The sequence below is a fragment of the Python bivittatus genome, unplaced genomic scaffold, assembly GCF_059951505.1.
Source record: "Python bivittatus isolate LINGU-HERP-01145 unplaced genomic scaffold, Pbiv_v1 ctg000020_np1212, whole genome shotgun sequence".
Classification (NCBI taxonomy): Eukaryota; Metazoa; Chordata; class Lepidosauria; order Squamata; family Pythonidae; genus Python; species Python bivittatus.
Genome location: NW_028277030.1, coordinates 92451232 through 92465984, shown reverse-complemented (window position 1 = coordinate 92465984; position 14753 = coordinate 92451232). Strand labels below are relative to the sequence as shown.

Sequence of the window (14753 nt, the reverse complement as noted above, 5' to 3'; positions counted from 1 at the left end):
TAGCTATTGTTTCCTAGAATTACCCAAGTTGGACCAAAACTATTAAATGGATCCACCAAAACACTCCACCTCCAAATCAGTGACTAAGTTTACACATCATGTTAAACCATAACATGGCTTGCTTGGTTACTGGCTAGTGGTTGCAAGCAACTGAGTATAGTTTAGTATGATATGCAATTCCTATTATTTTCACTTATTCAGTCAACCATGGCATAATTCAATGTGTGAAACCAATCAGTCATCCTATCTAAGGCGACTAGTATAAAAAGATATCAAGTCATCCAGGACAGCCAGCAGGCCATGTTTTTCTTGCCCTTCTCTTGAACAGATCATTTATCAGGCTGACCTGCGCAGTTTTGAAATTAGGCTAAGAGAGATCCAAAAATTCCAGTTCATTTGAGAACGTCTGTCATTGAGCACATCCATTTGCCACAGCTTCACACTTCACCCAGGCGGGCAAATCAAGGAATAGGAACTAATACAGGGAAGACCCTATTTAACCTGAGACAGAAACACAGGCTGTGAAGACAATCCTCTGACGTTTGAAGCCGTCGTCCCTTAAAATACCCTACTTTCCAATGAGCCTACGACCTCTCCCCACGACCTATCTGCAGAAGCGGCTCCATAAAGAGGCCAGTACAAAGCTATCGAGGTTGAGGGACCCCAAAAGTCAAACGGCCGTCGAAACTGCCCGCCCGTCGTCTCTTCGTCCTCACCGCGTAAGCCTCGGTGATACCGCTCCAGAGACTGCGCCAAGTCCGACTCTCCCGCGGCTTCCCCCACGGGATTCAGCGAAGCCGGAGACTCGCCCCAACTGGGCCTCGGGCTGCACGCCGCAACTCTTTCGGCTATCCCGACCGCCTCTGGGACTCCCTCCATTGGGAAGAGTGGAAAGTAACCCGTTAAGCTTTCTCCGCGGGCTGTCGGTCTTTGTAGTTCAACGCCGTCCCTTCTAATGCTGAACGAAATAGCTACGGCAAGTAAGGAGCAACTACAATCCCCAGGGACGGCATTGGGAAGTTCCGATGTATCTCGCGAAGCGGCTTGTTGCTAGACAACCAACAAACGGCGTTTTCCTGAGTCCCGCTTTGAAGACCGCTATGTCTGCCGCTAAGCGAATGACGTCTGCTGCGAGGCACGCGCTGCCTCGTACGTAAGAGACAGAAGGCTTCCTCTCTCGCCCGAAATGCAACACGCCGTGACGCTGCTCTATGTCAATGAACCCTTCGCCGCGCTGCTTTCTGGGAATTGTTGTTTTGTGCAACAACAATGTAAACGTGGTGGGTTCGTTGGCTCTGTGAAGCTACCAGCACTATTATAAACAAAACACGGTTTTATTCTTTTTGGGGGTGAAGACAAGATGGCAATTTTGTTCGCTTTAGGTGGGCGCGTTCTTACTTTTCATTCCCATCCCAGACAAAGATGAGAAGGACAAAGCATTTTCATAGGAGGAACCATATTTGTCCTTTTCACGTTCCGTACGGGAACCGCCAAACAGATTATATCTTTAAACCTTTCGAAACCGTACTAGTTCGTTCCACCAAAAGAAAAAACAAACATAAATAGCAACACGAAACCCCACCGTCTAGAAAACGACGCCTGCGCGGCAAGAATCAGCTTCTTCATGTATGCGCCTGCGCATTGGCCTCGTTCTGAAGCAAATCCATTCTTTCCTTTCCTCCCCCTCCGCTTGTATGTCGCTCCCTGGGACGGCGCCTGCGCAGTAGCTTCCCTGTGTTCCGCGCCGTTAGCCGCTTTATGGTAGGAATAACGTTAAAGCGGTTGCTACAGGCGGAACAACGTAGGTTGGCGGAGGGTCAGCGATCGCCCTTGACTTCCCCCCCGTCCCGCGCGCCCTTGCTGTGGAAGAAGATGGTGGATCAGTGAGCCGGCACTTCAGGCTTCTTGAGGGGGTGTGAGTGAGTGAGTGATGCTGCGGGATCCTTTGCCTGGGGCGGGGGAAGGGTGTCTTTGCCCGGGAGCGAGCAACACTTTCGGGGCTTCGTCTGTTTCTTCGCGGCCTCTTCCTTTGCTTGCTTCGGGAGCGATTGCAGCCCTGGGGCGGGTCCGCATGTAATTGATGCTCCAATTAATACGGAGCAACCCTAATCATCTTTTCCTGGCGTACTTTTATTAATAATAGTAGTATTACTGTTACAGCCGCTGTGATTATCATTTTCCTGGCGCTTCTGCCTCTGCTCCGTTCCCCCTTGGTGGCTCGCCCGGGCTTCTGCTATTCCTGGCCGCGGAGCGCTGTCCCTTTGGGAGTCAATAGAGGCTGCTGCTGCATGAATATGAGGGGGGATGGTCCAGATTGGATACAGATGGAGCTACTCAACCATCCGCTTCCTCTTTTGCCTCTCCTCCCCCCTTCGACGCGGCCAGCCTTCCCCCGGGCGCTCTCCCGAGTGAGGTGGAGGCTTTCCCCCCCGAGTTTAGACCCCTGGCTTCAGCCCCCGCCAAGCTCCAGCAGCCCCTCTGGAAAGACGCGGCTAGATGGGCGGAGGAGGGGGCAGCTGCTTTGCTTTGGGCGTTTTGTTCTGGGTTGTCGTCTTTTTTTTTTCGTTTGCAACTGTACGATTTTTTCTTTGTTCATTTGCTTCCAATTAGTTTTGGGGGCTGTCGGATTTGCCTTTTTAACGCATAAATGGAAGGGCGTGTGCATGATTTGTTGGGGAAAAAAGATTCTGCTTTCACCCTTTAATAGGCGGGATGTAAGCAGCCCTATCTAAAATGATGCATAGCTTTACACCTTCTTAAAGAGATCCCTGCGGAGGGACTATAGTGAATCCTTTTTCCCCCCTCTCTACTCTTCGATAACATCTGTGTGTACATTGTCCTTATAATCTTCAGTGTGTAAAGGTTCCAGAAGGAAATGCGATGCCTTCTTTAAAATGATTACAAAAATATCATTTGTCAAAGGCATCTTTGCAAATCCTTTATTGTGAGCGCACTTGTAATGCATATAGCTGTAGCAGGTTTCTGGAAAATGAAGTATACATGTTATTAAAGTCAATAAAAAAAATCTTAGTAGGTTTGAAATACCCGATATATTGTGAAAGCGATAGCTGGCCTCCCTAGGAAACAAATGATAGCTCTACAGATGAGTCTTCTTTTGTGATCTCATCCACTAATTGTTTGGAACCGGATGCTAGAAATGGGGGAAGGGAAGAGGAGGGTTTCTGTTCAAAACTGCTCTTATAGAGATACTCTTGTATATTTGCATTCCAGCTGATCTGGTATCTGGCATCGGACAAAATATAATGCATCCTAATTAGAAATTGCTTAAAAATGAGCTGTGCTTGTTCAGGAGATGGTACTAGTGGATAAGAAAGCTGAAGACTTGTGCTACTTGTTAGCATCTGAAATCATTTTAAATAGGTGCTGTCAACACCACTATGTAGCTCCACTACATTATGCTATTTCCCATTTTAAAAAGTAACAAGACAATGTGTCTTCCTATATTGACTCCTTTTAATCTATTTTCAGCAGCAAGGAACCAACAACACACAGTCTTAAAAAATAAGTGATATCTGATAAGTTTTCAGTGATCACATCCTTGAGCTCTTGTGTGAAAACACCATAGTATACTTTCAGTTAAGTTCACTGGCTGGATTCACATGTCACACATACACATAGGTGATTTGCAAACTCTGATGACTGGGTTTCAGAACATCCTGCTAAGCCACATGTAAATTACAATATGGTTTAGTATTGTATATGAGAAGTTAGCCAGTGTTTCATTTTTCCTTTTCCTTGGTTTATGGATTTTATACTGTAATCCTTCCTGTAAGTATTTGGATGAGATACTCATAATTATTTAAAACAAATGATAGGTAATAATTTTCCTAATGAAGAGTAACTACGTTCAAATTAATATTTTTTTAATCCAGTCTATTTGAATAAATGGTTAATAAAAGTTAGTGCTGAATAACATTTGACTGCTCAGAGGTTTAAGATGCTACAATGTGTGCAAGTTCAAAATTGGCAAACATCAAAAACCAATGTTTAAAAGTTAAGCGTTTTTTTTTTTAATGGTGCATCTAAAGTTTATCATTCAGTGCACACATTTACTTCTTAACCTGCTTTTGCCCACTTTTGGAAGTGCATTGCCAGTTTCCCAGATCTATACTATATGCTTAAAGGATTTTGTGATATTGGTAATACAGTATCTAGCAGTTAACATTTTCACAATAGTGATTTGTAGATTCAGTTATCCACCGCTGTGGATAACTGTCCCCTGAAGTCCATATGCGTTGGTGATTTATTATAACAGTGATAGCTAGATGATGCTATACATAACTAGTATGGAATTTTTCACAGAGTTGTTTAGCAGTTGTAAAAAATCACAGAAGTATAAGGCAACCTATTTGTTGCTAATTAGGTGTACAGATCTTAAAGGGGTCATGACAAGTAAGAGAACCTTGGTGAGACGGGCTAGAAGAATCCTGAAGATAAAGCAGCTGTGAGACTCTGATTTTATATACAAGATGAATTGATTAAATCAGTTTCTTTTAATTTTCCCATTTTAAAATTACTCTTGGGGAAGAATGTATACTTTATAATTCCTAAAAAGGGTAGGTGAAAATTAATATAGTCGTTCTGTAAAATAGATACTTTATTTGTAACCTTCTGCCAGTGAAGTCCAATTGCCTCTTGTACTGAAAAATTATAAGGATGTGACAAATACTTCAAATTTGAACTGAAATCAAAATGTTTGAGGAAGCTTGTTTCCCACTTGGAATGGTTCTATTTCAAAATATTTTGCACATGACTAACAGTCATGTTAGCCTAGACACAAGAATCAGTGTCTTTTGCTCTTACTGTGCTTTCAGTAATGATAAGCTAAATCATATATTTTGAAAATGATAATCACTGTAGATAAGTATAATGTATTTGTATACTTATCTAGCATGGAAGCAAGTTCTCTTGAATGAATTATTTTCGAGTAAACTTGCATAGGATGGAGCTGAAACTAGTGTCCAAAATTTTCCAGAAAAAATGAATGCAAGTTAAATAGTTAAAATGTTTCCTCATTGGATCATAAAAAAGTGCTATTTGATTTTGAAGTTATAACTATGAGAGCAGTAAAAATATTGCTGACATTCTGTAGTTATCATACATAGATAACCATTATGCTGTTCCCTTTAAAGATAAGCATTGTTAAGGAAAAGAATAAGAAATAGTAAACCAGAGGAAAAAAGAGACGGAAACATGACATTTAGTTTCCCCATCCATTTTTGCATTTTTAGTAAATATTTTTCCTAGATACAGATTTTATCTACTTGCTCTGATTTTTTACCCAATAATGTATAACTTGCCATTGATCCTTCATTCTCACAGTAAAACACAATTACCTTAGTCTTCGATACATTAAAATTTTAAGATCCATACTCCTTGTTGCATCTAAACTAATATTTGCTCCAGATTACTGGGTTGTCACCCAATAACACAGCATAATCTCCATGTAAAATACATATACATTCATATCCCAACCACCACACTTTTAATACCACTACAAACATTCCATGTACATTAATACCTAAAAAGCCAGGAGGACAACATGTATACTCTGCTCAGTGGTGAATTGTTTGCTGAGCATTCCATTTATTTTCACACATGCTTTACTTCTGTCATATACTGCTTTTTTGCATTCAGCAGCCAACCTTCTACTCATGCAAAATATTATATAATTCAAGCCTATTCATTGGACAATGAGTGTACAATAAACTTTTCCCCCCCCAAATCCATCTATTTCTCATTACTCGGTTACTCAGGAGCAAAAATCTGGTCTGTATATACCTGCCAGGCATAAAGTTACATTGACTTCCCAAACATGTGATATAAATAAAATATATAAATGTTTATTCAGATATGGATAGAAGGGGGTCATTAAACCTCACCCATTGGGGAAAGGTAAATGCTCTCAAAATTAATATTATTCCCAGATTAATTTATATTCTAAGAGGAATTCCTGTTCAAATATCCAGAGATTATTTTCAGAAAATAAATTCTTTGTTTAGAAAAAATGTATGGGGTTCTTTAGTTCTGAGAATATCTTTACAGAAAATGCAACTACCAATTAACGAAGGATTTGGTTTTCCGAATCTGGAGCTATATCATCAAACTTACATATTGTCAAGTATTAAATACTGGAAGCCAACAATTGGTGTTATTTTTCCGATTTGGGCAACATTGGAATATATGTATATAGCACCTTTGGTTGGATGGCAGTATTAGGATCTAAATATAACAGAACTCTAGTATCTCTGGAAACAATTATGTCAGTTAGAAAGCTGTGGAATGTAATATTCTAACTTTTTCCCATGCTAAATTAACTTTATGGGAAAACCCAACATTAAAAATTGGGAAAAAGATGGTGATATGGAAAAATTGGATGGAAGCGGGGTTATTGACTTTGCGCCAATTGATAGATGAAGATGAATTTTTAACATATGCAAAGAGATAAATATCATCTACCAGATGTAACCCAATGGCAATATTTAAAGCTACATTTGTTAATAACATTGTTTGGACCAGCAGCATTTTCAACTTTTGAGACACCTGAGACACTAGAACAACTTGTTAAATCCTTTAAAACTAAAAAAAACTACTATTAGGTTTTATAGATATTTGTTATCAATAAATCACTTTGACATGCAGATGTTAAGAGATGAGTGGAATAAAGCATTAGAGGTTTATATATTGCCTAGACAATGGGAGAGTGTCTTAACTTCTATGGCAAGAGTGTCAATGGACCTTAAACTACAACTTACTGGACAAAAAATATTTAGAATTTATTGGACTCCATTATGTTTGTATAGAAAAGGACTAAGACAGCATTTTGTTAGTGATGTAATAAGGACAATGCTTCTTTAAAAATATGTTTTTGCAATGTCCTATACTTACTAAGTTTTGGGAGAAAGTAGTGGACCATATAAATGTGACTGTACAACAAAACCTAAAATTTTCAAAGAATAATATTCTGTTGAATTGCATACCCAGTACATGGAATTTGACAACTGGACAATGTGACTGGATTCTCCATGCCCTTATTAAAAACTGATCTTGCAACACTGGAAAGATAAATGTATGTCCCCGTTCACTCAATGGATCGAAGACCTGATTGCCCTTGCTACTTATGAGCACATTGCCTATAGACATAGACTTTGTATGGACAAGCTTAATGAAAGATGGGGCTCATTTATACAGTGCATGGTAGGTTAGGAAAAAGCATGATAGTTATATAATTGTATTAAACATAAATGTATACTCACATAATATTTGCATTAGATAACTATATATAGAATTGTAACTTTACCGTTAGAATGACATATTATACTTTATATTTTTTATTTTTTCTGTGGTATCTTTTCCACTTACTTTTTAAGTGCTTGTTATGCAAATTTTTGATAATGTATGTATCTTTGTATTTTGTTCCTTTTTGTTTTTTTCTTTTTCTGTTATTAAAATAAAAAAATAATTAAAAAATGTTGCATTGACTTCCCAAATTTTGCTCAGTGTCAGCTGTTGTCCTTTTTCAATCAGAATTCTGTCAAATGCTTTCTCAAGCTCATTCAACAAACTAATTGATAGCTTTCAGTTTACTTTTGCTACCTTCCCTTTTTATGATCAAATAATATTCGCATTTTTCCAACTGTCAGGCATAGATGCAGTCTTCACAGTTTACATTTCTTCAACTAAATTAACTATAGTTATATCAACTATACCTGTAACCCTTTTGTTTTTCAACATTCTCACATTTATTACTTCCTTTTCATTATTTTTTTTCTTGAACAGTAACATCTAGCATTTGTTTCAGTCCCACTTTTTAATATGTCTTTATCATTACAACACATCTCTAAAAGCCTCTTTCCAGAGTGCTCGCACTTCAGTCTCACTCTGAATCCTTTCATGACTTTAATTTTTAATTCCCTTCAGTCTGCTAGAAACTCCTGATTTATCTCTTTTCAGCAGCTCCTAACATTTTTATTTTTGTCAAAATCATTTTACATTTTCTGACTCTTTTAATCTTAACTTTCCCTTGCTCTTTTTGACTATATTACCTATAGTCTATAGGAAAAACTATATTTTTCCATTGTACATATTGTAAAATAGCTTTCACCTTTTTTCTCATCCATAGGCTCTTTCACTTCATTATGCAACTAAGCATTCTTTTTTAATGCTTTCCATTAGCATAATTTCACAAGGTAAAGTGGTTCGTTGAACTGTAGTTTAATACATAATTTGTTCTAGGTTTAGCATGGCATCCAACTGAACTGATGGTTAGGTTAAAGCAGCCATCAGTCCTCTAGGGAAGAAATGTGTATAGGAATGGCTGCAAAGCAGGCAACTCCACATTTGTAAGATTGCAGAAATAGGGACATGATTATTTCAGTGTGCCTCAAATAGCACAACACCTAATTTTTTTGCTGCTAGCTGTTGCCCAAGCAAAAAATAAACTCTAGAGATCCAAAGCCATTTCTAAGCTGCAAATGGGGGGTATTTGGCTAAGACTGTAATCAGAGTGTTTTGGTCCTTAATTGGCTTTATTGACCATGATTTCAGCAATAGGAAGAAAATAACCCTAGCTCCTATTAATAAAATAGTCATAAATTAGCATGCTCCAAAGAAAAGTAGAGGAAAAAAGTAACCAAAGCAAATGGAATCTGTGAAGAATAGCATAAAACTTCAAAATGAATATACTGGTTTCAGCTGTTTTGTCCAGTTTTTTTTTTTTTTTTTCCAGGGCAGGGTTTTCCTGCAGGACCACATTTTGAAAAATCTGGCAGCCTGAGGAAAGCCAAAATAGTTGATAAATACAAAGTGTCTTGCTACAGTGTTTCTGTGGCACCACTTTTGTTTTCATTTCTGGAAGTGTACAAAAGCATGTAGTGTTTTAGCTTTAAACATTTATTATTTCATATTTTTGTGTATCACAGTCCATTTCAGTACATGAAGTAGAATTCTAAAAAGGAATATATTATACATACAGTTGTTTCAGGGAGGTGGGAGGAAAGAAAATCATGTTATCCTTTTCCAGTCCTGATGATGGCACCATCCTTGATCCAACCAGTGCTGACTTTCTGGTATTATTGTTCAGAAATCCTAGAAGTGAGTTGTTGGAAATTTTGCTTGGATACCAACCAAAGAGGATGGGATTTGGCAAAACATGTACTGAATTACTGCCTTTACTGTGGTTAGCAATAAGCTATACTTACTTGAGTGAAGTGGTTTGGGCATCATTGTAAGCAATATTAGGCTTTTTGGTTTTTGGATAGCATGCTCATGTTAGCCCGGTTCATGAAATTGTGGTTTTCTACAATTTATTTAATTATTGGTGAGCCTGGTTGGTATCTCTCAGCAAGATCAGTGGTAGTTCCCTCCTTCAGACTTGGAGCAGGAGAAGAAACTGGATCTGCCCACAGTTGCAAGCCGTAGACTTCGGTTGAGCTCTAGCCCAGAAAATTGTTTTGATGTTTAGCTCCTGAAATGTTAACTGTTAACTGATGAAATTGATATATATTAAGGTGGAAAAAACGTTACATCTTGTCCTGTCTTTGATAGGTAGGGAACACGGTCCCCTTCCCCATTTTTATTCTTGCAATCTAAATTAAGAGATAATTAAGAGATTTTTGCAATCTAAATTAAGAGATAAATTTGTGTTCTTGTGATCGTGTCCAAAGGCACCAATGTGCCCGTGAAGCTCTCCTGTAGCAGTTTCTGGATTCCATACCCTACTGTCACGTCATCATGGCAACCAGTGTTTTTGGAAGTTAGTGTGAAGTATTATTTTTACAAATTGTATTGCAGTTTTTAAAAGAGAAAAAAACAAATTAATTCACAGACACAAATTAAAATAAATAGCAGTTGTGAATTAATGAGCACCCAAATGCCCATGCGGTAGTATTCACAGCATGTCCTCTAAATGTTTAAAGTGCCCTCTGACCAAAACAAGACTCTGGAAAGTACAGCATAATACAGTGTTGCAAAGAGAATAAGCCTTTATAACTAGCCCCATAGTAACAAAATAATTCATTTTATAATTGTGACATATCATTGCTTATTGTGAATTGGCAATGAGGACCACAAAAAGGAAGCATAATGACTCCATTCTTTGGCATGTGATGTTCAATTAATGGGGGCAGTTTAGACTTCTAGTTTCTTGGAAGGGTTTAGGCAGACAGTGCTAAATTTATAACTGAATTTAACTAAAATTCTGTGGCTTAGTTCACACACCTTGCCTAACCATAAATAATAGTTTGCAAATTACAGTTACTGTTTTCATATAGCACTCTTGAGCCAAAATTAAAGCAACTATATTATGGCTTAGAATAAAGTTTGAATACAGCCTCTGTATATATTTGCATACATCTATACTGGCTTACAGTTGTTGCTGGTAGTCCAGTTCTAAGAAACTGCTTACTTCACAAGTGATGCATTTGTATATTTGTTTTTAAAAAGTGTTATAAATGTATCTTATCTCTAGTTTGCTTTAGAGAAATCAACTAGCAGTTGGAGAAACTGAACTGAGTTTTTTTTTTAAATGCATATAAATCGTATCATACAGTCTTTATTAATTTAAGCAATAATGCATAAAAATCTAAATACTTTACCACTCAAGTCAATAAGATCAAGATTTCATCTTTGGTTCTCTATATCCACTCATATGCTACTGCATGGTTCCTCAACCTTGGCAACTTTAAGACGGGTGGACTTCAACTCCCAGAATTCCCTAGCCAGCCCTTGCTGGCTGGGGAATTCTGGGAGTTGAAGTCCACCCGTCTTAAAGTTGCCAAGGCTGAGGAACCCTGTGCTACCGTGACTGAAGATAATCAGATTATTGTGTTCAGGTGGTACCATGCAGTGAACCTGAATAGAAGAGCTTCCTTTACTTGCTAACATTAAATGGCTAATCACAGAGTAGATCACAAGGATAAACTAGATAAATCCAGGGAGGAGAGAACTAAATCCTGTTACAAAGGATTCATAGGTCATCAGTCAAAAGTAAATATGCAGTGATGGCTGGTGTGGGTCTTCCGGGCTGTGTGGCCGTGGTCTTGAAGTTTTGTTTCCTAACGTTTCGCTAGCACCTGTGACTGGCATCTTCAGAGTGCAGGAGCACAGACAGGAGCAGTTCTCTCTGTGCCCAGGGTGATGTGACCCTTTTTTGTGGGTATTTATAGAGATCTGAGTGGGGGGGAAGGAAGGGGGGGAGATTGGGGGTGTGTGGGTGGGGTTGGGTTACTGAGTGGCTGCTTGTGCCCTAACCCGGCCGTGAAAGCCTTCGACAGTACATTAAATATGCAGTCTTAAAGCAAAATGGCTTCTCCAGCTTTAAGAACAAAACTGAACATTGTAGTAGTTTTACCTATATGCTTCCCCACCAAAGCTGGTTTCAAAAGGAGAACTCTCTGGGTTTTTTTCTAGAACAGTACATTATTTCTTAGTTGAGAGAACAACATGAGGCCTATAGAGAATCTAGAATGGTGATAGAAATTGCAAAATCCTAATTCAGATTTGATGCTGCTATATCCAGAATGAGTGTCTGGCATAGAGTTTACTACTTTCATTTATCAGATCTGATGTAACCCTGTTTTTATATATTGAGTCAACAATAGACAAACCCCAATCACTGGGCACATGTAGAGAACCATTAATATGGGTGAAAAAGGTCCACCAGTCTCTTATTTTGCAGCAATTTGAGCTGCAACTTATTTCCTGGAGTTACTCCTATTTTCAGTAGCTTGATTAACCTAACAATTTCTGAAGACATCAGCTGAGAGGCAGTGGGGGTTCAGTGTGCTATGGTATCCTGCCATTCATCTGATAATCCTAAAAACTGTACTCTAGTACTTTACTCAAGATTCAACAGGGGTTAAATCTTGTTAATTCTGGACTATCCCCATGTACAGGGAGGAACAAGCAAGACAAATCACTATAACTCTACCAGCACCCATTTCTTCTGTAACAAGGTAAAATTATATTCAGTCACATATTTAATGAGGTCTTGCCCTTCCCCACCCCCAACCTAACTGGTCATATTCCATGATAATAACTTCAGGGATGGTTAATTGGGGCCTACCTTGGGTCTCTTCATACTAGGTTTCTCTGAACAGCCTGAAAATTGCTTGATATAACTTAGACAACCAGATTCCTTTGTAAGTTAAAGTTGTATGCTTATAGATATCAAAGGGGGTGAGTGGCCATTGGACATTTTGACGAAGTCTCTATTCTCACATCCTATTTGCTCAGTGACATCTTAGAGTCCCAGGGCTCCCCTTCCAGCCCAAGTTGTAATTCAGACTTAATTTGATGCTTGGTTTTTCTTTTCCCTCCATGTGCCTTTTGACATTCATGATGTGTCTTGTGCCTCCAATGGGGGCTACCATAAGAATTTTTTTAGCAGTCTTTATAACCACGAAACATATTATATTATTGAAGAAATCATTATTCTCCCATTCCACTCTTGGTCACTAAAGATGAGGCCAACAAGAAAGGGAGTCACTCTTCTAGTTAGAGGGCAGGTCTTAGATTTTTGCCATTCAGTGGAGGAATCTCTTCATCTTCAGGCTTAGCTCTGCCTTCTAGAAAAGAAGGGCTTTCCACTCAGCACCATCTACAGGGTGAGAAAAAGAAAAAAGCGAGTTAACTGTTAGAATGGGGTAAATTGACAGGCACCACCTCACTATGCCAGGAATTATACTTTTCTCGTGAAGAAGAGCAGCACTATTAAGAAAATGAATGCCTTTTTAAAAGGAGAAGATAATCCAGAAGTATTGGTTGGTCAGTCAGGGGATTAGCCTAATAGGAGATATTTGTCAGTGTTGACACCATGACATCTGGAAAGTGCTATAAAATAATTACTGTATGGAGAATTTGGTTCCTATTTTGTTGGACTTATATCAGGAATCTTTTAAAAAGGGATCCTACCAACTTCCTACTACACAGCTTATATAATGGTCATTTTGAAAGTTGGTAAGGGCCCTGGGAACTCTAGAAGATATCACCCAAGTTCTTTCATGCTAAGATTTTTATCAATTAATGCAGTAAGATTACATAGTTCATTCAGTTTGGTTTTATGAAAGGGTATATAAAATCTGATAACATTAGATTATTAGTAGATTCATTATCTTTGTATGCTGATAAAAATGAAATGTGTTTTGGCATCACTAGAAGCAGAAAAAGCCTTTGATATGGTGCACAACTGGTTTCTAGTACAAGTGATGAAGAAAATTGAATTTCATGTAGAATTTATTTCTGGGATGATATTTTTTTCTGTTTTAGTTCCTCTGCTTAGGTAATTGCAATCTCTTTCATAATCAGAAGGCAATGTGGTACGGGTCAAAGATGTCCTTTATCTTTAATATTTAATTTGGTGTTGGCGCTATTGGTATGCTTGGTAAGATAATTTAGTGATTCTTAGGAGCAGAATTTCAACATAAGTTGTATGCAAATGATATTTGGGGACTTTGTAACAATTATAAAAGATATTTATCTAAATTTGTACCAATTATACAACGTTATGGCAAATATTTGGAGTACATACATTTAGAATAAATCTGACATTGTGCCAATTAGCAATAAAAGTTCCTGTGCATGCAGGTAAAAATTTAGAATATGTTTATTTTTCTGATTCTGTAATATGCCTGGGAATAATTCTTCCTACGAAAACGTCATGTTTAGTAGAAATAAATATTTCAAATTGTGTTATCGAGATGAAAGTGGATATTAAGACATAGATGAATCTCTTAGTATGCAGGGAAGAATAAATGTAGCAAAAATGAATATTACCTCTAGGTCGATACATATATTGAGAGAAACACCCATGTTGACACTTAGATATTTTAAAGTGATTGATAAATTAATGATCAATATTTTATGGAAGGAGCTAGGATATCTTTCACAAAGCTGTGGCTTTCATATAATAATGATGATTTTAATTTTCCTGATTTTAATGTATACCATTGGACATATTTGTCAATAATTTATTGTAAGGAAGATTATATTGAATACATACTATTGTGAACTAAACTTGAGAGTCACTGCTTGGTACTACTGAAGTCCTTGGTAAGTTCTTGTTTCTAACTATAGTAGGAACTTCATGATATCTCCCATACCTAAAGTTCTTAGACTTACTTGGAAAGAAATTAAAATTTGAATTTGATCTTCATGAAACATTTATACTTTAAAACAATCCTGGTCCAAAAATGGCAGGAAAACCTGTTTTTTTAAAGAAAATATGGGTTGAAAAGAGAATAATTACTCAAAATCAGTTAAAAAGAGCGAGTTTGGTCTAATGGTTAAGGCTCCAGGCTAGAAAGCAAGAGACTGTGAGTTCCAATCCTGCCTTAGACATGAAAACTGGCTGGGTGAGTCAGTTTGGGCCAGTCACACTCTCTCAGCCCAGCTCACCTCACCGGGTTGTTGTTGTGTGGAAAATAGGAGGAGGAAGGAGTATTAGGTATGTTCACCGCCTTGAGTTATTTATAAAAATAATAAAGGCAGGATTTTAAAAAATCTAATGTAAAAAAAAAAGTATCTTTAAAATTTCGAAAAGTTGAAAGTAGAATATAATTTACCAAAAACAGCTGGATGGCTTTATATAGAGCAAAAATGTTTACTATATTCCTTGTTTGGCCCTTATGCTTTGAGTGCATGGGAAAAGGCTTTTATAGAGATTAAATCCCCAATTCAGTATTACTCAATATTATTCATAAACCCCAAATAGAAATTTGAAGTATTGTACATTG

The 14753-nt window shown here is 37.8% G+C and overlaps 2 protein-coding genes across 15 annotated transcripts in view; one reads left to right on the top strand and one right to left on the bottom strand.

The window, feature by feature from the left end:
• SDCCAG8 (SHH signaling and ciliogenesis regulator SDCCAG8) overlaps positions 1-1529 on the bottom strand; it is a 122337-nt gene extending 120808 nt beyond the window's left edge. For 3 of the 7 annotated variants that reach the window (XR_015796692.1, XM_088144082.1, XM_088144096.1), the window contains exon 1: positions 717-1511. Coding sequence is in view for 5 of the 7 variants with exons in the window: in XM_088144082.1 (XP_088000208.1) it covers positions 717-879 (163 nt within the window). In the remaining 2 variants the exon portion in view is untranslated. The other 4 variants (XM_088144075.1, XM_088144089.1, XM_088144069.1 and 1 more) reach the window with 4 other exon arrangements.
• Positions 1530-1681: 152 nt separating this feature from the next.
• Positions 1682-14753, top strand: part of CEP170 (centrosomal protein 170) — a 92674-nt gene continuing 79602 nt past the window's right edge. For 3 of the 8 annotated variants that reach the window (XM_088144060.1, XM_088144059.1, XM_088144053.1), the window contains exon 1: positions 1704-1923. The gene's annotated coding sequence lies outside the window, so the exon portion shown is untranslated. Of the gene's footprint in view, positions 1924-14753 lie in introns of all 8 variants that reach the window. The other 5 variants (XM_088144045.1, XM_088144031.1, XM_088144037.1 and 2 more) reach the window with 5 other exon arrangements.